General features: G+C 41.3%; 1 protein-coding gene across 1 annotated transcript in view; it reads left to right on the forward strand.

Moving 5' to 3' along the window:
- The window catches only part of DOCK10 (dedicator of cytokinesis 10), a 168,901-nt gene that overhangs the window by 114,073 nt on the left and 28,659 nt on the right, over positions 1 to 26,169 (forward strand). The window contains exons 26-42 of the mRNA XM_056849317.1: positions 3,197 to 3,310; positions 3,836 to 3,907; positions 6,644 to 6,790; positions 7,774 to 7,857; positions 11,619 to 11,715; positions 12,767 to 12,811; positions 13,244 to 13,419; positions 13,525 to 13,641; positions 15,142 to 15,253; positions 15,999 to 16,120; positions 16,218 to 16,332; positions 16,481 to 16,547; positions 18,022 to 18,069; positions 18,714 to 18,815; positions 22,058 to 22,182; positions 23,700 to 23,812; positions 24,873 to 25,010. Coding sequence (XP_056705295.1) covers positions 3,197 to 3,310; positions 3,836 to 3,907; positions 6,644 to 6,790; positions 7,774 to 7,857; positions 11,619 to 11,715; positions 12,767 to 12,811; positions 13,244 to 13,419; positions 13,525 to 13,641; positions 15,142 to 15,253; positions 15,999 to 16,120; positions 16,218 to 16,332; positions 16,481 to 16,547; positions 18,022 to 18,069; positions 18,714 to 18,815; positions 22,058 to 22,182; positions 23,700 to 23,812; positions 24,873 to 25,010 — 1,794 coding nt within the window. The remainder of the gene's footprint in view (positions 1 to 3,196; positions 3,311 to 3,835; positions 3,908 to 6,643; positions 6,791 to 7,773; positions 7,858 to 11,618; positions 11,716 to 12,766; positions 12,812 to 13,243; positions 13,420 to 13,524; positions 13,642 to 15,141; positions 15,254 to 15,998; positions 16,121 to 16,217; positions 16,333 to 16,480; positions 16,548 to 18,021; positions 18,070 to 18,713; positions 18,816 to 22,057; positions 22,183 to 23,699; positions 23,813 to 24,872; positions 25,011 to 26,169) is intronic.

The raw sequence follows: 26,169 nt of genomic DNA on the forward strand, positions 1-26,169 counted from the left end.
CTGGGTATCCTACTCTAATTGGATATCTTGTAGGAAGCAGGATAGCAGAAACCACACTGAACTTATTCATAACTCCAGTGTCTAGTTATTGCAAAAACATACGTAAATCTAGTAAAAGCAGTATTGTGACTCATTAAAAAAAATGACAAACCTCATAGAACCTCAAAACACTTTGCCTTCATGAATAAAGAGATAAGGAAATGATTGGTCTCAGTATTAGAAAAGTAAATGAAATGAAACTCTTCGCCGGCTTCTGGAAGAAAGTTCATAGGAGTCCATATTAGTCAAAGGAGTGAATTTAAGATTGATTCACATGTGCATGTACATTGCTCAAGACTCATTGCTCGATGACTTACCACTTGATGACTTTAAGGTGAATGTGTCAACTGCCTCCATTAAAAGCATCATGTCTGGGGTAGTGCGAGAGCATATGAAAGTTCTGGCTGTGGTGTTTGATTTGTGATAGCTGCTTCATCCATGCAAGTCATCACCTGATATGGCAGACTTCAAGCAATAAATATGCATGTGTGAACTTACTAGGCTTTAGTTTTAAAATGTAAAATAAAAAATGAGCCAATACTAAGACTTGCAACAGCACTCCAGAGGTGCAAAGGTGAGATTTGCTGATTTCTACATCAGTAAAATATCATAAATGATAACGGTTTGTGGGTGCCAATTTAGATTCATCACAGGTTGATGTACACACATCCGGAAGTGTTGTTCGTTTTGCGTCAGATTGTGTGAGCAACTGTCCAGGTGGCCAGACCCAAAATTGAGGTTAAGAATTCACATCAAGCCACACAAAATATCAGATAAAAATATTACATTAGGTTTATTTCTGGGTGTGTTTCTATAATTTTATGTATTTATGACCACTGAAGAAGGCCTACTCAGGCCGAAACTGAAATCTATATATGTAGCCTGTATCCCAGGCCCTGTGTTTTTAACAATTTTACTGTATACACCTTGAAATAAATGTAATTATTTTATTATATTGTTTAGTTTGTGGCTCAACCTTTTAAGCTTTGTCTACTCATTTGGCTAAGTTCCCCCCCCCTTTTTGTGTGTGTGTGTGTGTGCCAGCAAAAACATTAAGCCAGCAAAAAATGTTAAGCTAGGGTGTAGACCTACTACTAACAGTACTTGTCTAGAAAATTGTATCTATAATAGTTATACGTTTCTGTTTTAAAAAATTACAGTTTTGCCATTTTGATCCTACAGAGTATAAATTGTTAATATTTTTACATACCAGTCTCAAATTTTCAGACAAGACATGCCATGGCTGCTATAAAGAAAATTAATATTGGTTCTTGTAGGTTATCCGGGCTGTGTAACCGTGGTCTTGGTATTTTCTTTCCTGTGGCAGGCATGCTGTTACTTCAGAGGAGTAACACTGAAGGACAGTGTCTCTCAGTGTCAAGTGTGTAGGAAGACCCTGTGTCCTGTTTGTGTCAGGGTCTTATTCCAAGACACTGAAAGACTGGACAATTCTACCAACTATTTTGTCAGATTGCACAGAGAAGTCATTGAAATTCATAAACATCAGCACAACTTTAACAGAAAAGAAGAGAGTTTAAGAATGAATAAGGCTTGGCTTCCTGTCCTGAAAACCTCCAGACTAACAAAGACTACAGTCCACAATAGCCATGTGGATTAGCTTTGGATTTCACACATTAACAGATCACTTCAGGATACAATAGTTCCCTATTAACATGCCACACCCTCATTAGCACATTATCTTGATACTTACAGGACAATGATTAGCACATTACCTTTGATACTTTTTGCAGGACAATGATTCAGCTCAAACCCAACCCCTTTCTGACTATATATTACTCTTCCTACACACTTGACACTGAGAGACACTGTCCTTCAGTGTTACTCCTCTGAAGATGCCTGCCACAGCTGCTGGCAAAATGTCAGGAAAGAAAATACCAAGACCACGGTTACACAGCCCGGATAACCTACAAGAACCAATGAACTCTGACCGTGAAAGCCTTCGACAAAATTAATATTATTCTAATCCTGTTCAGAATATTTTACGGATGATGTAATTCATACAGCAATCATGAAATATTACTAATTCTGATTATTTCTTTTGAAGTGAGACAGTTTCACAGCTGTGTCAATTTGAATTTAAGAAATGTATGGCAAAGGGCCATTCCAGAATGAGTGTAAGAAACCACCAGTGTCATCCTAAGCATGGTTGCACCCTCCTAAATCCATTGAAGTGAATAAGTTTGGAAGGGTGTAACTCTTCTTAGGATGGCACTGGAAACTACAAGCAGACACAGTTTATTATTTCTGAAGAATTTCATGTGTACCCTTCAGCTGGAAACTAAATATTCTCATAGAAATGAGACGCCTCTAGTTCCTTTATACTGTTTGGGAATAGTAAACATACAGTGTGACATCATCATTCTGTGAGATGATGTCACATCATTTATTGAGTAACCTTAGACGTTTTGAGGGACAGAGAAGAAGGAAGACTGGAGATGCTCTTCCCAGCTGCAGCATTGCATCTAATGTAACACCTAGTTGCTGTCTAAGGAGAGTGAATGATGAAAGGCTTGTTAGGGAACAGTTTCGAGCTGAATTTAGCTTAATGGTGCTTCACAACTAGTCCAGATTGTGTTTGGAGCTGCAGCAATGCACATCCAAACATCCCGTGTACGAGTATGCAGGTGTAAATGACAAAGAACATGTAATTGTTTCATTTGTTGTTGCTAATAGTATGTTGAGAATAATCTGCTCAGCACGGCTTGAGCTGAATTGTTGGTTTGCTCGATTCTGAAGCTAAGATCTAGGAAAAGACTGAATGTGCCAATCTCTGCATTTCATACATTTCCGGATTCACTAAGAACTAGGATTTGTAGCAAAACAAGATAATTACCATTTAGATCACTCCATATTGGTGGAAGTGATTATTCCGTGTATTCCTAAACAGAGTTACATTCTTCTAAATCCATTGAAGTCAGTGAACTTAGAAGGGCTTAACTCTTAATATCACACTGTAAGTGTGTGTGTGTGTGTGTGTGTGTGTGTGTGTACACACACACACACTTTCCACATTTCAGTTTTTGTTTTAATTTATGAGGAATGTTTTGACTGTGTTGTAATTGTCAAAAAGCTTTTGGCTTCTACAAAGTGTTTTATTTAGCACTGTGAAATCATGCCTTTTCCCCCCACCCTTCAGTATGTATTCAGAACCAAGTCATTTGAAGAAAGGACTGTGCATGAAGAGCTAGCCAAGAATATGACTGGCCTTTTGAAGTCCAATGATCAGAGAACAGTGAAACATGTTTTAAAGGTGAATCCCTCTCTTTCTACATTTTCCAAATTGGTGATATTGCCATTTTCCTATTTTGTGCTGTTGTCCATTCCATACTGCACAGAGTGGCATACCAGTACTCTTGTGTATGTATACGAATACAGCTATTGTCTCAGTTTACATGAACAGGACAGTCTGCATAAGCAGCAGCTGGAGTTCTAGACAGGGCTGTTACTATTTTAAAGCAGGAAGGTATGATGTTTGAGTCTATTTTAGAAGAACATCAAGTCAAGGCTCACCAGAAACTGGAACCCACTTGGAATTCAGTTTCTTGGAAATCCAGGGCGAAACTACATGTTACATGAAGTCCCGTGATCCTTTCATCCAGCAGTTTTATCTTTTGCTGTGTGCTGCTGCTGGGTGTTGTACTAGTACTGTTTTTGAGTAACTGGGGTCAATTTTTATTTAAAATAAAAACTGTAAAGCAAGGGGAAATGATAACAAAAAGGGCCAAACAACAATTATTCATGTTTTCATGATAATTTCTCTCCATTCATTTAATAGCATTCCTGGTTCTTTTTTGCAATCATCTTAAAATCAATGGCTCAGCACTTGGTTGATACAAAAAAAGGACAGGTAAGATTGTGTTCTGTTTATATATAAATTAGCAGACATCACTATTTAATCATGCCAGCATTTAATCATGGCTTACTTGACCTCAGAGTTCAGACTTCTGGAGATTCTACTGGATTGTTTGGCTTTGTTTTTAAGGAACTAAGATTGAGAAACCTGGATATAAAGCTTTTCAGTCTTAGTTCCTTAAAGCCATTTAAGTCATGGTTCCTCGGGGAGACTGAGGCTGTTCCTCTCACTTCTCCCAGGCTAGTATTTGTGGGTTTCTTGCTAGGAAAACATCCTTTGCCATATAATGCTGTACAGGAAAGTTTCTCAGCTGGGCAGGAGGGTTTTGCATCTAAGAGATCCCACATTCAGATAACTTAAATACGCCCTGTGGAACCACTGTCTCTAAAAGTTTCCTTTTCCTGTACTTGGGCTAGAAGCTTTACTGAAAAAATAAATTGGAATCTTGTGGAGCTTGACTAATACAATTGTTTTCCAGCTTTCATGGACTAGAGCCCATGGAATATAATTATGTTAGTATTTTAAGGTGCCAGAAGATTCCCTGGCTATTTTTGCTGCAACAGACTACCCCTCTGAAGCATTACTCAGTGTGCTTTAACAACATTAGAAAAATCTTTCCCTATGCATTATACTGAGGCATGCAAAATTCAGATTCCTCTGGCTTTATACATGCTATAGCACTGGCTACCCTGGTGTGAAAAATTGGGAATCGTTCCCACAAATGGTCACGCTTTGAATGAGAACTCTGTACTGAGTCGAAAAATAAGCTGCAGGGAGTGATGCAGAGAAATGGCCAGCCAAATCAAATCCACATCTGGCAGGAGACAACAGGGCCCCATCTGCTGTTTCCTTCATTCTGAGAACTAATTGGACACATCCTGGATATACACATGATCCTAATTTTGGGGCTATCTGTTGGAACCAAGACCATGATTACTTCAGCTCTACACATTGAATTGGACTGTCATGTAAGCTCTCTCTCTCTTGAGCTTTCAAAAGTTATTATAGAGCTATAAGAGCTTTCTGCAAATTTCCAAGTTGTGAACCAAAGTCCACTTGTGCTTGTGCTGAAGGATTTCTTTGCATGCATGGCAGCTTCTCCTTCTATACCTACGTCAGTCTGGAAGATCCCCTAACTTTAGTCCAGCGTTGGGGAGGGGGGAGAAGTAGAAAGGGGAAAAACAGAGGTCCTGCATCACAGAATCCCATTTAGGTTGTTTAAAGCCTACCTCTGTTACTTATTTTTATTACTTCGTTGATACCCCACTTTTTTCCCCAGTGGGCATCCAAAGTGGCATTGATACCCCAAGATATTAAAACATTCCATCTAATTGTAGATTTTGTCCTTGCTCTGATAACTTGATCGAATCATTAGTTCACATGTTATTTCACAGATTGTATTTACAGGGATGCTTGGGTTTATTAATCTGCGTTGGTCGATTTAAAAAAAACTTTTCTGTGAGCAACAGACTCTCAGAATTTTATTAGCAGGGGTTGACCAAAGAACTACTGTATCTGTAGCTACGTTTCTGTTCTCTGCTCTGAAAATATGGGCCAAGTTAACATCCTGTATATAATTTACTCAGATTCTAAACCTTTGACTATTGTATATACTAGGCTGAATGAAGAATGTAGAGATTTTATGTAGGTAATTAATTCAATAACTGTGTTTTTTCTGCTTCTGTACGGCTTGTGGGCTGTAATAGACCACTACCCCACCTTTCTCCCCAGTGGGGATCCAAAGTGGCTTAAAACATTTTCCTCTCCCTCATTTTATCCTCACAACAATCCTCAGAGGTAGGTTAGGATGAGAGTTTGTGATTGGCCCAAGGTCACCCCGCAAGCTTCCATTGCAGAGTGGGGATTTGAAACTGGATCTACCAGATCCTAGTCCAATACTCTAACCACTACACCATGGTGGCTCTCTGTTTTTAGCTAGTGATGCCCTGTTTATAATAACAAGTAGATTGAAGGGGATTTGGGATTCTCTGAAGTGTATGTTGTGTCTGAGATATGGAAAGTTGACCAGGGTCCTTGACCAGGGACAGGGCCTTCTCAGCCTTGGCCACAGCCTGGTGGAACTCTCTGTCTAATGAGACCTGTGCCCTGCAGGACCTAGCTGAGTTCCGCAGGGCCTGTAAGGCAGAGATGTTTCACCAGGCATATGGTTGAGGGCAGCAGCAGTATCATCTAGCAACTGGCCTCCCCTACCCCTCTTCCCTCTCCTTTTCTCTTATGTTATCTTTGAACTTTAATTATTAGTCATCGTCAACCCATTTGCCCCCTGAGGTATTGGTGTTAAATTGGACAGTAGCTGCTGTAGAAACAGCTGTCCCTGTAGGGAATTATATTGACACCACTGAATTATGACAATTTTAAATTCAGCATATTTAAACTGTTAACATGTTGCATGTTTGGCTTTATTTTAATGTATCGTCCTGAGCCCAGCTTGCCGGGGGAGAGTGGGATATAAATAAAAGCTTATTAATATTATTATTATTGGTCCAGGCTTAGGAGCTGTTCTAATGTGACACCATCAGAAGACTCTTGAGAACAAAGTCTATATCACTAATTCCACTAAGGAAAGGAATTCTAACAAATTCATTGGGGCTTCTTTCCTATGTATAGTTTAACAATGGGTTGTTTCGCTTTGTTTCTTGGGATTAAGATGGAATAGTTAGTGTCAATATTACATTCTGGCTCTAAAGAAGTCACCTGTTGTCTGTTAAGGTTCTTCGCACTCAGAGGTTTCCAGAATCATTCCACAACGAGCTCAATTCACTCATTATGGTCTTATCGGATCATGTTGTTTGGAAATACAGAGATGCTGTTGAAGAGACCAAGAATGCAAACCACAGTGTTGGCAAGTTTCTTAAGGTAAGTTGCCTTTATGACAAACAGGCCTTATTTAGCCTTTCTAAGGTCAGATGATCTGCCTGGTACAGCCCCAAAGGCTATTGCAAACAATATCCAAGAGCAGGCCCCTCCACACTGATGCCACTAAAATGTTGCTTCAGCCTTCATGTTAGGGTAAGTGGTACTATGTCTGCAATGTAGAGCCATTATGACCACATGGAAGCTGGCCCATACCTGGCTGAAACAGACTGATTCTAGAGTTAAGATGTCCCCTCAGTACTTCATGGGAATAAGCTCCATTGAATACAGGATATTCAGTCTAAGGGAGAAAAAAAAATCCTGAACTAACAACATTTGGTATTTGAGAACCAGTACTGACTTACAGGGCAACAGTTAGCTGTGCTGCTTGATTTTCTGGTGCAAGACTAATAGATGCCTGTTAAAATGCAAGAAAAAATGTTTGTGCGTACTTACGGAGTTGTAAAAGCCACAAAACTGTTTGCATAGCTCCATAAGTTAGAAGGAGGAGGGGCATAAGCAGCTTGGCCTCACAACAACCCTGTGAGGTTAGTCATTACCTATACATTGCAGATGGGGAACTGAAGTTGATGCCTACAGCCTACTCTCAGATTTTAAAAACTTGTACCTGTGCTCTCTTTATAAAATTTGACATTGCTTGTCGATTCCAACAGCAAGGCTTGAATATTTGGCCCCAGAGAGAGAATATACTTCACAAAGGGTTGGATCCCGTGGGTCCACTCTGCTAGTAATGGTGCTGTTCTTCCATGGAAGGAGCCTTCCCCTGATGTAAGACACCCAGCTTCTCACCATAGAAGAAGGCTTCTTTCACCTGGAGGAGTGCACCATCACTAAAAGAACAGATATCTCAGATCCAACACATAAAGTTGTTTGGCAGTATGCTAACACTGGCTCTGCACTGCGTATTTTATATTAGAAACTATACCTAGGTATACAATTAAAATAGTTTCATTTTGGCCTTCTAGCGTTGTTTCACATTCATGGATCGTGGATTTGTCTTCAAGTTGATCAACAGCTACATAAGTATGTTTGGACCAGGCGACCACAAGGTAAGAAAGCTAAGGCCTTTCAGGACTGATGTGAAGAAAGAGTGAAACAGCTGATGTGAAACAGCTGATGAGGAAGGGAGTGCCATGATTGCTTATGTTCCCTCCAATAAGGGGGTGAGGAAGGAAAAAACCCAGCAGCAGCTCCTTTCTCCTTCTGGCTGCTGCCACTTGTCTGCCTTCTCCCTGGCAGGCTTGGCCGCAGTGGAAGAAGGGAGAAGGCTGTGCCCTGCTTCCTTGTTGTGGCCACCACCACTGCCTTGATTCTGTTTTCTGTAGCGGATGCTGCCACCACAACACTGCAAGTGCTCAGTGCCTACCGCCTGGAAAACCATGTCTTCCAAACCCCCATTTCTCCTTGTAAATCACCCACTCAGACCACTACTTTGAAACTGTTCATCCGAAGACTTGGGCGTCTGCCGAAAGTTTGGTTCCACCCATAATAAATGTACATGAAGATGTTAAATCTCTAAAGAATTCTGTATAAGCAGGAAATTGCTACCAAATGTTTCAGTCATAGTTAATGCCTTCTGAGGAATTTCCAATAATGGCTAATAAACCACAGATTAGTCAGTATATTTGAGACAGATTACAACCCCAAAGATTACATGGTTGACAGTTCAGAGTAGAACCTTTTTTCATAATTATTTCCTACAATACTTGTCAGCTTGGTCGTCGAGGAGCCAAGACAGATAGGCCAGTTCCCCTCCCCCACCCCTCTATATATACGTACATGTGCACATACTCATGTAAAAGATAAATATGTAAAGCCATGTCTGTTTCTGATGATATTTTCATTAGCTGGCATGTCTCTGTTAGTGGATAATAAGAAACAACAGCTAGTCATTTGGCCTGGAATAAATTTAAGACATAGCTGGCTATTATGCATTTGTTCCTCACTACTTCCATACTGCAGTCTGATCCCAGTCTCTCAGGAATTTTAATTGTGTGTGTAACCATCTGAAGAATCATCATGTGTGGTTCTGTCAGTAGTCCATGTTAAATTCGTTTTTGCAACTCAGCATGTTCTTTAAAAGTTCACTTAAGCCACAAATATTTTCAGCTTTTAATCAAAACTTCTGTGCATACATTGCTGGCATCTAGAAAACATGCCACTTCACTTGAATCTGAGCTTTCTAATCAGGGGCTGTTATTTAGGTCCTTTTCAGTAAGCATAGGCACTCAACTGGACTTAATCCTGTTCTTATGTCCCACCCGGTATGTTTTACTCTGCTATAGTGTGGGAAACCTTCACTCTTTTGTCTTCAATATCTTTTTACATTTCATACTGAGATGGTAACGCTGAGTCAGGGCTGTCACTGCAGGTGTGGGCTCACATGAGGAAACACTTCCCCATACCAAAAAAAAAAAATTGCCTGCACTTAGAAAATGAGAAGCCAGGAAGGAGGGCTCTAGTCTAGCCTTTCCCTAACATGTCAGGAATTTTTTTCATGGGGAGTGTTTCATCAAATGAGCTCCCACTTGTATTTTGAACTGGTAAAGTCAAGATTAGATTAGGCCACCAAGACTAGATTAATTCATGCCATCGTATTCCCTATTACTATGTATGGGTGTGAAAGCTGGACCGTGAAGAAAGCTGATAGGAAGAAAATAGATTCCTTTGAAATGTGGTGTTGGAGGAGAGTGTTACGGATTCCGTGGACTGCCAAAAAACCAAATCAGTGGGTTATAGATCAAATCAAGCCTGAACTGACCCTAGAAGCTAAAATGACTAAACTGAGGCTGTCGTATTTTGGTTACATCATGAGACGACAAGAGTCACTGAAAAAGACAGTCATGCTAGGAAAAGTTGAGGGCAGCAGAAAAAGAGGAATACCCAACAAGAAATGGATTGACTCAATGAGGGCAGCAGAAAAAGAGGAAGACCCAACAAGAAATGGATTGACTCAATAAAGGAAGCCACAGCCTTCAATTTGCAAGATCTGAGCAAGGCTGTCAAAGATAGGACATTTTGGAGGACTTTCATTCATAGGGTCGCCATGAGTCGGAAGCGACTTGACGGCACTTAACACACACGCACACAAAGTCAAGATGCAGAATGTACCAATTCATTGAGAACTAGGCCCAGATTTCTTCTCTCACAACTCCACTGAAGCACCTGCTTGTCAGGCATTATGCTCTGTAATGCAACGCCTGTCTGTGTCAAACTTGCCTGTCCCATTGCTTGCTTATATTAAGGGGAACTGTTGGAGTAGGCAATGTCTGGTGTACAAAGAAGAGAGAAGACCCTGTTGGGGGCAGCAAGAAGACAATTAGATAGGACAGTGAGCTCAGCACCTTCCCTCCTGTTAAGTATCATTTCTTGTCTGTCTCCAAATTGCTATTCTTACAGTCCATTCCTGAGCTGTTGGCAGCTGGGGATGGCAGGGAGGAGGCAGTGCTGCGGCACCTTCTAACCAGTTTCCCGGGCGCCAAAAGCTCGAAAAAAGCCTTTTAAAGGCTTTTACAATATTAAGTGGGGCTTTTCGCCCCATAGAGAACAGTGAGGCTGCACCTGCTAAAAGGCAGGCACAGCACTGCCGTTCTCACCACCGGTGTGCCGAGCTGAAAGGGGATGCCTCCATTGATGCTGGAACGCCGGCGCAGGACTTTACACCAGTGGGACGCTGGCAGAAGGCCCCGTCGGCATCCTGGAGTGCCGCTGCCATGGCAGCGCCAGGAGACCAGTGTCTGGGCCTCCCCGCTGGCGTTGGGGCCACTTACGGTGGCGTAAGTAGCCCAGATGCTGGCATGGGGGGGGGGCAACGCCGGCACAGCCCCTTCTTGGCCTCTTGAGGACTTTTGTCCTCAGAAGTCAGGAATGCACTGTTAGGGTAATGAACACGACTTGACTCACCGAGTCGCAGTTTGGGGTCCCTCGGGTCAGCTCCGGGGGAAGGGAGACTTCTGCAGGGAGGTGGTCCATCGCCGCTCTCGCCCCTGCACGCGGGATTTGGCTCACCTCTCCCAGCTTCCCCAGCATACCATGGGGGCTGGCACCGGGACATCAGGGCGACACTCTGGCTCCCTTGCCCCTCCCCACATCTATTTAAGGGCATGCCGCCCGCTCGCAGGCCTGTTTGGTGGCCAGGCGGCGATGAGTGAGGACCCGTGGAACCAAGTGGGAAAAACATGGACAAATACTCTGTCCAAATGTGGAGACATCTATTCATTTGAACATACCACAAGTGAGGGCCTTTGCCTGTCTGACCACGTTTTCCTAAGGCTTTAGGCACAAAAAGGCTTGAGTTCCTTTAAGGCACTTCCAGATTGAGGTCAGATGTTCTCAATTGATATGAGCTAACTAAATAACATCTCCTGATTAGAAAGCACTGATTAAAGGGAACTGACATGTTGCTGTGCCGCTTGCTGGTAGTTTAAATGCCAGTTCATCAGAGATGGCAAAGCTTCCTCCACAGTCTGTACGTGCCAAACCGTATACTAGTGGTTATGTCTCAGAACAGGTATAATTTCCCTCATTTCTTGTACAGTTCTGTAATTTCAGAAGGAAGCTGCCAACTGGAAGCACTGCCTGAAACGTTGTTCCTCAGAAACATGGTTTCAAAGGATGCCTTTTAGTTGCTTTGAAAATCAGAAAGTGTGAAATTCAGGAAGTACTCCAAAAAGTAGCCATCCTTTGGGTCACTGTAATAAAGTGGCAGCAGGAAACCTAGTCTAAGTTATTACCAATTTCCTGATGCAAGGAGGACAGATTAATGCTTATATGCGGGGAGTCCAAATCAATCGATATTGTAATGTTTCAGATTTTGTTCCAGTATAAATTTGACTTTCTTCAAGAAGTATGTAACCACGAACACTTCATTCCTCTGTGCCTGCCTATGAGATCTGCAAACATTCCAGGTAAGGATTTTTTTTTTCTTTATTATTTCTTAGCTAACAAAAAGAGCAGCGTGTAGACATGAATAAAGTATAAAATGCAGTACTGGCTTTTTTAAAAAAATTGACTTTGTCATGTTTATGAGCTGTCATGAATTACAGGAGAGGCAAGTTCATACAGTAAACAAAGCATTAATAATTTGAAAGCAAGAAAAAAGCACAAGACATTGGCGTGTATTACAGTATTCTTGAGATACTACAGCAAGCTGCAGTTAGCAATGAATGCTGAAAGCCTCCCAAGCAGTCATTGTCTTGAGTATTTCTAGCAGACGAAAAGAGAGATAAGGTTACTTGGCAGTGTTCCAAGCTGAATTTGTAAGCCTGGACAAATAAGCATTGGACTTTTGTGATAGGAGATGTGGATAGATTCTTCAGTTTCTTCTATTAAATGATACCAAGACAGATTTGGAGGGGGGGAGGGAAATAGTGTTTAATATTCATCTTTTGCATTATACATCTTGACAATACCAAGGAAAGGAACATGGAACATGAAACGCTTTTGCTTGACATGGGTTTGGGAGCATGGGGTGGGATCCAGCAATCCATCAGCATAAGGAGTGTAGATGATTATCCCATTACCCTCCCCTAGTAACCCCTTCTAACCCCAGGAAAGTTGACCCTGCAATTGCAGGAACTGCACAGCTCCACTGATAGAAGAGGGGAAAGAGGTGATTTTACTTCCGCCACCCTCCATGCCTGTTGGTTCATGTGAGTCCAGCAGCCCCAAGAGTCAACTTGCACTGTGATAATGGTGTATTCTACACATTCATATTTCCTGCCCATATCATTGGAATGCAACATACTGTAGATTGGTAGAATGAATGAGCAGTATTAACTTCATGTATGCATTTTTAAAAGGAAGAAACGGTCAGAAGAACTGATCTTAAGAAACTTATCCACAACCGCTGTTTTGTAAAAGAGATCAAAATAAACTGATTAATGACTCTATGAAAATGATTACTAAAAATATAATTCTTGTCCTCCCTCCCCCCATATTTCTCTCAAATAATTTAAGACCCAATAACACCATCAGAACCAACACAGCAGTTTCATGCATCAGGTAAGAATCGAATTATGTTATTTTCCATCATCATCACTTGCATGTGAATACATAGCTAATAGCTACTGGGGCAAATGGCAGATTAGGTGACAAAATCAATTGAATAATGGCATGGTAGAAGGCATTCAGAGATCTCTATCTTATCTAGTTTAGTGGTGTAACTGGCCTGGGTAAAAAATTCAGCTACTAATCTGCATCTCATGAACTGTACAACAAAAGAAACATTTCTCAGTGGTGGTTGTTTAGTCTGTTTTGAGACTGGTCCAGTAAGAAGCTGTGGAAGTACACTTAGCTTCTTACCTTAAGGTTGGTTTCTTGACTGAAATAATAATGAAGTAATAATCCAAGTTTTATAGCATCTCTGTTTCTTGAGCAAGCATTCATGGCATGAATTTTATATGTACAATGACCATGTAGCCTGTTTTCTTTAAGATGTTCCAGAATACACGGTGACGAATGAGTTTTGCCGGAAACATTTCTTAATTGGATTACTTCTTCGGGAGGTTGGGTTTGCACTTCAGGAGGATCAGGATATCAGGCACATGGCCTTGGCAGTACTCAAAAACCTCATGGCAAAACATTCATTTGATGATCGATATGCAGAGCCAGTAAGCAAACTGTCTCCCACATTTATGTATTGCATAAAGCTTTTGAAATCTAGTTAACCCAGTTAGACTCAGTGATGATTAATCTCTTTGAATTTCTGTTTCCAGGAGAAACAGGCACAGATAGCAAACCTCTATATGCCTCTGTATGGCATGCTTTTGGACAACATGCCTAGGATCTATATGAAGGACATGTTTCTTTTCAATATAAATACATCCAATCAGGTAAACCAGGTGGATGCCCATACAAGCATTGAGTGGCCATTTAATTTTTGACAGGATACACTACAAACATTTCTTCCTCAAGACGTGTCTCTAATGAATGCATGATTATTATTTTCAAAAATATGAATATGTTTAATCATATAAAGATCCCCAGGGAAGACAGACAGCAGTGATCTGAAAGGGTTACACTGCTGTCTGTCTTCCCTGGGGATCTTTATATGAGTACACTAACCACAGGGCTTTTCACATTCTCCGTTTTCTCTTTCTCGGCGGGGGGGGGGGGGTGTTTCGGTTCTGCATGAGTTTTGCTCTCTCTATTGGTCAATTTGATCTCAAACATGTTTATATCCAGCACATCGCCCTGCAGATTTAAACTGCAGGTTTCTACGCTGCATATATACTTGTTTGATATTGAATCGACCACTAGAAGGAGCAAAACACGTGCAGAACTCGGGGGGGGGGGGACCAAAGCAAAGGAACTTACAAGCCAGTAAACTGAGAATGTGGGAAAGCCTTTAGTTTCTATGGATTAACTAGAGAAAATCCAACTGACAAACTGCATGGACTAATTGCCAAGGCAAAGTATTATGCTGTTCAAACAGACAAGTAGACCACCTGGAAATAACTCATGGGGTGGGGGAATCCCATATTCCCACTGGCTCCCACTTCTTCCCCAGTCTTACCTCCACCTGTTCTTGTCCCTCCTACTGCTTCCTCTGCCTCCTCTAGCTCATTCTTTTTCTCCTTACCACAAAGCTTAAACACAGCTACAACCCACATATCCAACTTACGCTACTTATCAATAGTGGTAGAGGTTGCATGTTCAAAAGCATCTCCAAATCAAAAATCAAGCCTAATATGAAAAACTTACACATGTTTAAGTTTCTCGTATGACATTATTTGATACAGGTATGCATTCACTCTTTGCAGAGCAATCTCCACACACACACATGAAATATGAGATGGTACAGTTGTGTGAGGACTGTACCACATCAAGAGCTGAATATCTGAATTGGCCCTAAGTCAGCTTATTTAAAGTTAGCGTGTGGGAACTGACTTTAAATATTATAATATGAGCTTAGAAGATCAGATAAGAATAAAAGTGGAAACCAAAAAACTTCTGCTCTTGCTGATCTGTGAGGCAGAAAGTCCTTGATTCAAACCTCAGCTCAGCTATGAAATTATTGGAGCTCCAAAGACAAGCCAGAATCTCTCAACTTTAGGCTCCAGGAATAATATGGGAATAATAATGTCAGTCCAGTAAACATTACTAAGATAATTTACATGAATGTTTTCAGCACTTAAACAAAGAGCGATATGAATACGGAGGATTGTGAGTCCTTCTTGGCACTAACTAGCAAAAGCTGCATGGTTAAGCTGACTGTAGAAAATCAAACTCTAAGCTATGTACTGTAATTATAAAATGAAGAAGTAGCCCTTGGATTGTTAAAATGACGAGAACTCACTAAATGTGTTTCCCTCGTTTTCATCTAAATTTAGGGATCCAGGGATGATTTGAGCACCACTGGAGGGCTGCAGAGTCAGGCAGGAATGAAACATGCAAACTCGGTAGATACCTCTTTTTCCAAAGATGTTCTCAACTCGATAGCAGGTGAGAAAGCATCCATACAAAGATGTGTGTCTTTGTTGCTCCACTGTGGGTTTTGCCATTTGTTAATCTCCACACAAGGTGTCTCCTTAACTCATTCTACATGGAAACCAGGGAAACAAACTTTCTTATATTTTCAGAAAATGCCTGGGCAAAGTTTTTTTTCTTATTCTTCCTGTACAACTGTAACACTTTCATATGTGTATTTGTATTAATTCCTTTGCTGCTGATGTCAAGCACCAGCCATTACCAAACCATTGAACATGAACCTGTTTTGGCACCATTTCTGCAGGAAATCTATTTTTGTTTGGCATTTTAGGGCATTTGAATATTCACACGCAGGAAAACAAAAAGAGTTTAATTTGCAAGGCTGTTTCAGATAGATCACATTTTCCTGCACCAGTTTTGTTCTTTAACTGCCTCCCGTCCAAATCATGGGATAGAAATATGGTTGAATTTACATTCCTATTTCAAAACATAAAACAATAAGTCAGTAGCCTTTGGGCAATTCTGTCTGAAAATGTATTAAGTGTATCCCACACCATCAATAACAAAATTTATCATTGTATTTATCATTATAATGTCAACTGAGAGCCATAGTCATCAGTGTCTTCATTAATTCAAATGTGTTGTGTTCTCAATAACAGTACCAAGTGTACCTGCAGCATTTTGGGTTTTCCATTCTTATGCTTAGTTTCTGTATCCATCAACATCATTTTAGCATGTTCGTTGTGGCTTTTATTTCCAGCCTTTTCATCAGTAGCTATTTCTGCAGTAAACCATGCTGACTCCAGAGGCTCCTTAGCAAGTCTCGACTCTAATCCAAGCACCAATGAAAAAATCAGTGAGGGAACAGAAACATGTGAAAAGGTATATATGTATGTGTGTGTGAACCATCTAAACTCATTTTCAAAAGCAGGAAATCCCTCCGGCGATTATAAAGATCCTCTGTATTTCAACTTGACAGATTGTGAGACCCTTGTCTCTGATTGGATCAGCTCTTCGTTTCGACAAGCTGGATCAGGCTGAGACAAGAAGTCTCCTGATGTGCTTCCTTCATATTATGAAAACCATTTCAGAGGGTAAGAACAAGGAAATCCAGCCACCATTTTCAGTCAATTCGCTTACAAAGTTTGTTTTAATCTATCCTCTAATGCCTCCTGTGAGCTTTTGCTGAGACTCTTTAATTATGAGTAAACAATAACTGTATATTGTCATCTCTTTTTCCAGATACACTGATCTCCTATTGGCAGAGAGCCCCTTTCACAGAGATAACCGATTTTTTCAACATTTTAGAGTAAGCTATTTTTCCAAGGGGGTTGGGGGTAATAAATGTGGGTAAAACAAATGCTACATGTATATACTAATATTTTAAATTTTAGATCTACAAATTCACACTTTCATTTAGGTTTAACCTAAATTATTTTCATTCTGTCAGTCTGTCCCCAGAGATGCTTTCCCCCCCTCCCACCATATGGGTACAGATAGCCTGCCCAACCTCCACATTCAGAGGCAGTCAGCCACTGAATAACAGTGCTGGGAGGCAACATCAGGGAAAGGCCTCAGCCACTATGCCCTGTTTGAGACAGGATGCTGGATTATATGGACCACTGGTCTGATCCAGCAGGGCTCTTCTTACGTTCTCATGAATTTTGATGTTCATTGCTCCAACACCTTTTTCTATAGCATCTGAAATTGAACTTTATCTGAATAAAAGCTGTATCATTTACTTAGCTAGTGATTACCTGTGTAGAGACCTGAAGATTTTCAACATTGTATAGTAGATTCTTCTCTTTGTAAAACCAATAAAGGCGTTATCTTCCCCCAGTCAACTCCTTGTCTTTTTGAACACCAGCTGTGCCAATTTTTTTTCCAAAACAGTTTGCCATATACAAATCCAGTTGTTTAAATATGAAGTGTGTATTGGAGCTTCTTTGCGTAGTCATAAAATATCCCCAGAGATGCCTAGTCATAAAATTTCCCCAGATGGGGAAATAATTACAGCTCAATCTGTGTCCTATTCAGGAATCCTGTTACAGTGAGAGCATAGTTTTATCTTAAGTTATCCTTTCATCTGCTTGAAGCTGGAGGTCAAGCAGAACATTTCCATTCTATGTGCCTGCTTGTCTGCTTCCATTGGCACAGGAACTCAATGTTTGCATAGGTGATCAACTCCAAAAAGCATGTTGCGAATGAAGAGCTCATTAACAGCACAGTCATTATCTAGTTGGTGTCACTGTACTTAAACATCCAAATTCCACACAGCGATCTGGTCAGCAGTGACAATGCTATCTGATAGCAGGAGCGTGTTTCAAAGGAATGAGAAGTGGCCATTTGAGTGGTCAAGAAATACAGTAATGCCAGCCACAGAAATGCTCCCTCAACAAATCTATAGTATGAGTTTAAACAGTCATTTGTGGCATACATAAGTCACCACATCATTATTTTCCTGTCACATGTGGAAAATACAAAAAATCTTCACAGCAAGAGAATAAGGAAAAGTCACCATGTGGTGACTTCCTATTCATTATGTTTTTAATTGTCAGATAGACAAGCTGTAACCCTTAAGCAATGTTCTACATCATGGACAGATACGAAATTATTGGTCTTGTATGAAGCTCAGAGAAAACATATTTCTGGCCATCAACATGGGTTTATTTTTTGACTGTCTGTATTAATTACAAGTTCGTTTGTGGAATGCAGTGTTTCTGTCAGCTCTGAATGTTTTGCAGAAACAGCAAAGTGATTCGAGAGTCTTTTTTATCTTTCAGGGTTTGCCTTCAGAATTTCAGATATCTAGGGAAACGAAACATAGTAAGGTAATTATGTTCTTGTTTGAAAATCTTTGGCCAGATGTGACTTAAAATATGCTTTTCAATATAGCATATGATTCAAGCATACAAATTTAACCCAGATGACCTGTTTTCACAAAGGGCTGTGTTCCAGTGCATTGCACATAGCTTACAAATCATTCATGACCACATTAATGTTAAGTAATTTGGTAGAATGAAAAGATTGGGGAAGCTCGGGCCCTATGTATAAACTTCCAGTAGAATGGCTTCAGTAACTGTATGCATTTTTTTGGTTTTTCCCAGTTTGATTTTTTATTTCACCATAACACACAGTTGATTGTATAATTAGATCCAGAGTAGTTTACAGGGATTAGAACCTGAGACCTTCTTGGCTACTCATTTTGGTTACTGCCTCAGAAATGTGAGATCATTTTTTCCAGCTGCCAAGGGCATTTTTCTTTGGCTACATTATGATGATTTGTTTTTCATTTCATGCTGAAACAATGAACTCCTCTGTCTGCTACATTTCCAGCAGCAAAAAGGAAGGGGAACGGTATTAATTGATTTGGGCGTTGTAATTATGTTTTGCCAGATGTGTTTTTATTTTCCTCCGATACCATAGCTTGAGCTTCTGATATGAGAGAATCATTTAGACTTATTGTTATCCATAGGAAAATTGCGGCTGCATTTAAGTTTGTCCAAAGCACCCAGAACAACGGAACTCTGAAAGGCTCCAACTCATCTTGTCAGACTTCAGGGCTTCTGCCCCAGTGGTAAGACGTCCTGTTTTACTGAGCGTTCAGACATGTCAGAAATCATAGCTCAGCATTTGTCTGTAAGAAGCAAATTGCAAACATGTGCTCTTCCTGTTCAGATAAGGGAGGGTAGAGGGAATTTAACTCTTTGACCTCTCCATTGTTCTGTTAATTGAACAGGCGCTCCCATGCTTTGATTAGCATTTTGAAGTATAAATACAGGGCTTTAAAGGGGCCTGACCTCTTTTTTTTAAAAAAGAGAAGGGACACTAGGAAGGGGGCAGAGAGTTTAAAGAGGTGAAACTAAGTAGGGGTTGAAGGGTTTCATCCTCTCCCCTTCCCCTGCTGACCCAATTGTTGAGGCCAGGCATGATAAACACTTCGCCTTTTCTGGACAAATAGAGATATTTGATTGTTGTCATGCCTACTTTGGTCCTTAATTTCAACCTAAAGAGGTCCAAATATAGACCCATTCCTCCTACAGCAACCCCATTCCCTCCTCCTCCTCCTCTCCCATTTCTCTGGACTTTTTCACAAGCTAAATTTAGTTTAACAAAACCATATGACCACAGTGATTTTGTAGTTTTTATCATGTGTGCATAAGTGCATACGCCAAAAAAGTCAGGCAGTACTGATGTGAGTTTTCCTAAGCTCATATCCAAGAGCTGCTGGACAGGAAACTTGGACTACAGTATTCCTTAGACGTGGCAAAGGTACCTTGGACGCTACAGTAAACCTACAGCAGATATGAAAGCAGCAAAAATTGCTCAAAATGTTATTGAAGACATAGCACTGTAGGGGGAGAGGATAATCTTTCACTTACAATGCATTCTGATCTCTTTTTCCCCCTCCCCAAGCCGCTATTTGCTCTACAGTGTTACCACACAGGGGACAATGCTGGAATAGATGGCTGTATGGCCTAGTTTGCCAACTTCCAGGTACTAGCTGGAGATCTCCTGCTATTACAACTGATCTCCAGCCGATAGAGATCAGTTCACCTGGGGAAAATGGCCACTTTAGCCACTGGACTCTATGGCATTGAAGTCCCTCCCCTACCCAAACCCTGCCCTCCTCATGATATGCCTCTGTATTATTATTTAGTAGCCAATGATAATAACACTGCAGGAGGTTGAAAGATTAAATGATCTGTTTATTGTGGCCAAAATAAAGCAGCCGGGTGCAATTGCCCCAAAGCGCAGGACAATTCACACACCAGAACAAAGGATTGCAACAACGTTTATAACTTTTGGTCAGGGGTGTTACAAATGCGTAATATAGTGCGTAGATACACAAAGATCCAATAATGGATACATTTGGATTAGCATATCCAATTAGAGAACCGTAGGCGTTACATCTAGATAACAACTTGAGCCTCATGCATAATCAAAACTACATTCTTGAGTGACATCCCTGGTAGCCTCAATCACTAGTGGGCCCCTTTATGGGGGCTATCTGTACCAGGTACGACTAGAATCTTCTGTTCTGGCAGCTCATAATGGCGTCTGCCAGACTCATGCTAACTAAGTGATTACACATTAGGGCATCTGTTCCAAGGATTAATACTTCACCCCTTATACCTGGGGCTGCATGTCGATTACATATATGTGCTCTCACATGGTACTGTGCTAGATGCTAACCCTTATACCCTGGGCTTAGCATCCTTATAAGTGCGAGTATGCAGACTGAGCATAAAAGCATACATTTCCAATAATAATGAAGATTATAGGCATTACACTCAGGCTCCACCCCAAAAATCTTCTGCCAGGGGCAAAGAGGGACCTGGCAACCCTAGTATGGCCCTTTCCAACTCTATGATTCTATAATTCTAACATCCCCAGCTCTGCGCCATCACCAACTCATCATCATGTGCCTATGTGTGGAGGAGGTGTGTGCATGTATGTTCCCTCCCCTTGACTGGGGAAACCCACTTTCTAAATATTCCTGAACACGGGGAGGGAGCATACATGTGCACACTTCTTCCACATGTAGGCACAAAGCTAATGAGACAAAAGTCGTGCAGAGATGGAGACAGGACCAGCAGCCTCATGCTTGCTCTCCTTTTCTGCATGTTGACTGAGTGCACAGCGGGGTCGTGCACTGGGGGTGAAAGTTGCTAGTTTTCCTAAAGAGAGCTTCCTTCCTCAGATGAACTTATTTTTTTGATCCTGCTCAGCGTGTAGACTTAAATGTATGTTTTGTATTGTCTTCTTGCCACGCTGTATTTCTTAGAGATTGAAAAAAATGACAATTGCCAGAAAGAATTGCCTTATGTTTTCACGTATGGCTGGTGCAAATGAAGCATGAGGGAGAAATGATGATGTCCCTTTGCTTCTCATTCAAAAACAAGGCATGATTCACTTCACAGCTGGGCCCCTATGAATGAAGGCCTTTCATTGGGCTTTTGTATTACTGCGTGTTTGTAGGAGAACAGGTGTGATGATGTCTGGCCAAAGGAAAGGAAAGGCAACTGGTGTGCATCACACTAATTTCTAAGCATTGCTTCACTGTACACACCAAACAAATACTTGTTGACATGAATTAAATTAATGGGAGAAGCTGTATGTTAACTGAATCACAGTACGAGTTAATGTTCCTTCTGATTTATGTTAAGCTTTCAAAAACTTTCATTTGAATATTAAGAATGAAATGGAAGGGTGTGAATCTAGTGATGTGCAACAGTACATGTGTTATCTTGCTTCGTGATCATTTATTTATAAAAGTGCAAAACATAACATGCTAGGCATTTTGCTGACATCATTCATTTATTGCTCAGAGATCTGATCTCTATTATATAATGCCAGCAATGAGGCTTCCAAGGATAAACTGTACCCATAAAATTACTCCTATGCAATAGAAAGTAAACACAAAAAGAGACACGGCTACCAATCTACTTAATTGCCCATATATAAAACATTTCTTTCTCACAGCAAAGAGCCAATCTTAGACTTTCCTTCACTTTGCTCCACCTTATCAAAGCAGGGTTGCTTCAGGACAGCCCAAGAAACATCACATATGTATCTTCAGGGAGTTTGGCTGGAAACCTTCCAGTATTTTGTGATTGGCTTTAGACCCCACCCATGACAGGCATCTAGTAATGGTGCCCATGACCTGCTCCAAAATTTCCAAAGTATTCACATGTTGAACAAGGTTGGGAACCCCCAGTAAAGAGTACTTAAAGAGAAATCTGAAGGATTTGGGGGAATTGTTGAAAACATGGCATATAACAATTAACGAAAGTGCTGTGTCTTGTCTTTTCACAGGATCCATTCTGCTTCCAGCAGCGAGAGTCACAAGCATCACAGATCTCAAACATTACCAATAATCCGAGGCAAAAATCCATTTTCCAACCCTAAACTCTTGCAGATGATAGACAGCACTATTGCAAGTAAGATTTCTGTCCTTCTTTTAATTGCCTTAGTTAGCTGGAGAGAGGAGGACTGTAACTGGAACTTGGTCCAGGGCACAACACAGAGGTGCCTTGTGCCTGTTTCCTGCTCCTCCTTGGATTGTTGGAGGTCATGAATGTGAAGAACGTACCAGCCCAATATCAGAAGTTCATACGGGTGGCTAAGGACAAATAAACAGGAGTCGGGACTAGTGTCCTATAATAGCTTCTTGGTAGACAACAGCTAGAATAACCAGAAGGAACAAAGTATTTATTTATATATTTAAGGATTTTATGTGCCCCCTCACCAGAGTCCTGCTTGAGGTGGCTCAGTAACAGCATTGTGTAGTGGTTAGAGTATCAGACTAGGATCTGGAAGACCCAGGTTCAAATCCTCACTTTGCCATGGAAGCTTGCCAGATGACCTGGGGCCAGTCATACATTGTCAAATGAACCTATTTCACGGGGTTATTGTGAGGCTTTGGGTCCCCATGGTGGAGAAAAGTGGGATATAAATGAACTAAATAAAATTAATTAGCAATAAAACATGGAAAGCAAGCAAAATATACAAATCTGCTTGATTTGAAGGATTTATGCAGATCACAAAAATCCTACCACAGTTTTTGAAAGGAGGTAAAAAGCAAATTGCTCAGTTCTCCCACCCCAGTAGGACCACGGGGTCAAATTTCCTCATAGCCTTGCAGATCCCAGATCAGGGCTAGTGAAGGCTCCGGCCTGGGCTTTGAAAGGCTATGCAGAAATTTATCCCATCCACTGTTGATGGGGAAGCAGGCCCTCTTCATATTCTACAACCCCAGTCTTATTGGGAAGTTTCTTTATAGGTCAGAATTTCTCAACTTTGGGAGCCAGGTTTCTGTTTCCTGGGTAGAGAAATAAGAGTTTCTGGGGCTCCACTGTATAAGGAAACTTCTTTAGGAGTGAAGTAATAGGGTCACTTGGAACTGAAAACAGGCCATGACATCTTATTTCAGATCCTTCCAATAGCACCCCTCACGGGCCTATTTTGGCAGCAAAAGGCTAGACAACATCAGGGTTTTTGCATGCTTGGAGACTCCCTGATTATGCAGGAAAATATTAATTTGCACATTGAAAACATACTTAACCCCAAAAGGCCTAGTTAGGAGTAAGCATGATAATTACCCTCAGTTAAGAGTTGGTTACAGGAAGGGAAAAGGAAATCTGAGTTGGGGAGGGGAAACTGCAATTCTGAAGTACAAATGAATTTATGGTATTCTGGCGGGAGGGGAGATCAGAGTTAAGAAATTCCCCAGTAATTTATCCCTGCCCCCTCAATCCCTTACAGCTCTCCAGTTTGTAGAATATTGCCACTGAAATAACTGTAGCAATTCTGAAACAAAAGCGGCTGAACTATTTTTTTGTGCAAACCCATTTTTAATGGCTGTTACCCCTGCTAAGGGTGCTTGCTACTAGTGAAATAATTCCAATGTCATCATTTTCTTGAAAGAAACCTTTCCATTGCATTTCTTTTATTCTAGGCGGTTCTAATGAAACAGATATTGTGCACTATGTAGATACTGAAGCCAACATTGCCACAGAAGTTTGCCTCACCATTCTTGACCTACTGTGTCTTTTCACCCAACACCACCAGGTATAACATTCTTTTACCCAAATGATGCAAAAATGCTTCACATGAAACTACCCTAACCATGGTTCTTGTAGGTTATCCGGGCTGTGTAACCGTGGTCTTGGTATTTTCTTTCCTGATGTTTCGCCAGCAGCTGTGGCAGGCATCTTCAGAGGAGTAACACTGAAGGACAGCCTGCCACAGCTGCTGGCGAAACGTCAGGAAAGAAAATACCAAGACCACGGTTACACAGCCCGGATAACCTACAAGAACCAATGAACTCTGACCGTGAAAGCCTTCGACAATACCCTAACCATGGTTTACGCTAAGCCATTTCATTACAGATGCTTGGCATATTTGTGGGGCACATTATACAAAGAATGAGCCAGATGTGTCATACCTATGAGTCATCTTTGCACAGCTGCCAAGAATGCTCCAGACCAGCACAACTCACACTATGTGTCTCTCTGTTTGCTATGTTGCGGCTTTTGACATTCTTCTGCCCATCACTGGTGATCTGCTTACTTGTTCCTCCTCTGATCTTCTGAGGGTCAGCAAGGCCCCCACACTTTTATCATTTCACCGAACGGTCAAACCAGAAATGTTCAGGAAGGCATTTCTATGAAGGAGGTTAGAACTGTAGTAGAATAGATCAGTTCAAGAGGATGCCTTTATAATGGAATAGGATTTCAGTCTGTTGCTTTGTTATTGTATTTATCACCTTGCTTTTACCAAATTATCTTCTATTTTTGTAGCCCTATTTTTCCATTATGGTACATCATTAATCTGCATTGTTTTCCAGCTCCTGGAGCATTGTTTATTGGATATCTCATGCTTTCTGGTTGAATTGTTATCTATATTTTATAATCCACTTTTCATTCAGTGAGAAAGAGGGACTATAAAATGAAGTTGCATAAATTAGGATGGCACTGAAAGTGTGGTGGTGCTGAAGGAGGTGTGTTGGCATTACATTGTTGAAACAGGCTATGCACATTTGGACTGGCGACACTGATTCAAAACCCCCACAAATAGCAAACAATTTTGTTTTAAAAGGCTGAAGTATGTTTATTGGCTAATTTTTCAGAAGCAACTGCAACAATCTGATTGCCAGAATACACTGATGAAAAAAGTCTTTGACACCTACCTGCTGTTTTTGCAAATCAATCACTCTGCAGCAGCACTCAGACATGTCTTCGCTGCTCTAAGATTGCTTGTGAGCAAGGTAAGTCCTTATTTGTTTCTCTCATTTGTACCAAGAGATATTCCTTCATTGTGAGAAACAGTTTGGGGGGTCACCTATCAGAGAATCTGGTGGCCAAAGAGCAAAACTTCAGCGTCCTGCAGACTAGAACCGGAATAAAATTTCAGAAAATGCCAACGCTCAATTTCCAGTTCAAAATTTGATAAATTTGATAAATTTTGAATGATAAAACACATTGCTGGCTTTTTGTTGGGTGCTAAATATTAAAGGTCATATGTTGTTGCTGTTAAACACTATCAGAGTTTCAACAAAAGTTATTTTCTTTTTATGCCAGATATAAAATACTGACCAAGGTCTGTAATTCTGCAAGTCAAATACAGTGACATACTAGAAGAGTAGCCAGTTACTTGTAACTTATAAAATACTGTCCAGTACCAAATACAGAATTTAAATATTAGTGCTGAAAAGCATTCTGGGAGCATTCAGTGTCAACATTTACAAAGAAAGATTTGGGGGAAGAGTCCTGGGATCAGATTTATTTTAATACTTACAGCCCATTCCTGAGCTGACAGCGTATGGAGATGGTGAAGAAGAGGCGCAGCTGCACCTCCTCCTAAGCCGTTTTGCGTATGCCGTTAAACAAAAGCCATTTTGCAGCTTTTTTCTGTTTAACTGGGGCCTTTCGCCCCATAGGGGACAGCGAGGCTGCGCCTGCTAAAAAGCAGGCGCAGCACTGCCGTTCCCGGTGCCGGCGTACCGGGCCAAACTGGGATAGGAAGCCGCCTAATTGGTGGCTCTTCCCCCCAGCCCGCCCCCCTGCGCCAGCACAGCCACTCTACACCGTGGCCTGTGCCACGGAGAGGCCGCGCCGGCGAAGCGATGAGGCGCAGTCCCGCGGTGCTCAGCCGCCCACAGGACTGCGCCTCGCCGCCAGCGTAAGTGCGTGTAAATCCGTGATGCACTTACACTGGCAGCGAGGTCACGCCTCCTCCTAAGAGGTTCGAGGTTCCACCCGGAAACCTCAGGAATGCACAGTTAGTCTTGTCTTTCCCTGGGAATTGTTTTGTCTACTGACCACCCTTCTCCCTACCAGAGTTAGATTCCCCCCACACTCCATCATCATTTCATTCTTCCCTGCTCTCCACCTATATGGACAGCAGGTCTTGTAAATCATAGCGAT

Source organism: Euleptes europaea, chromosome 5, assembly GCF_029931775.1.
Source record: "Euleptes europaea isolate rEulEur1 chromosome 5, rEulEur1.hap1, whole genome shotgun sequence".
NCBI lineage: Eukaryota > Metazoa > Chordata > Lepidosauria > Squamata > Sphaerodactylidae > Euleptes > Euleptes europaea.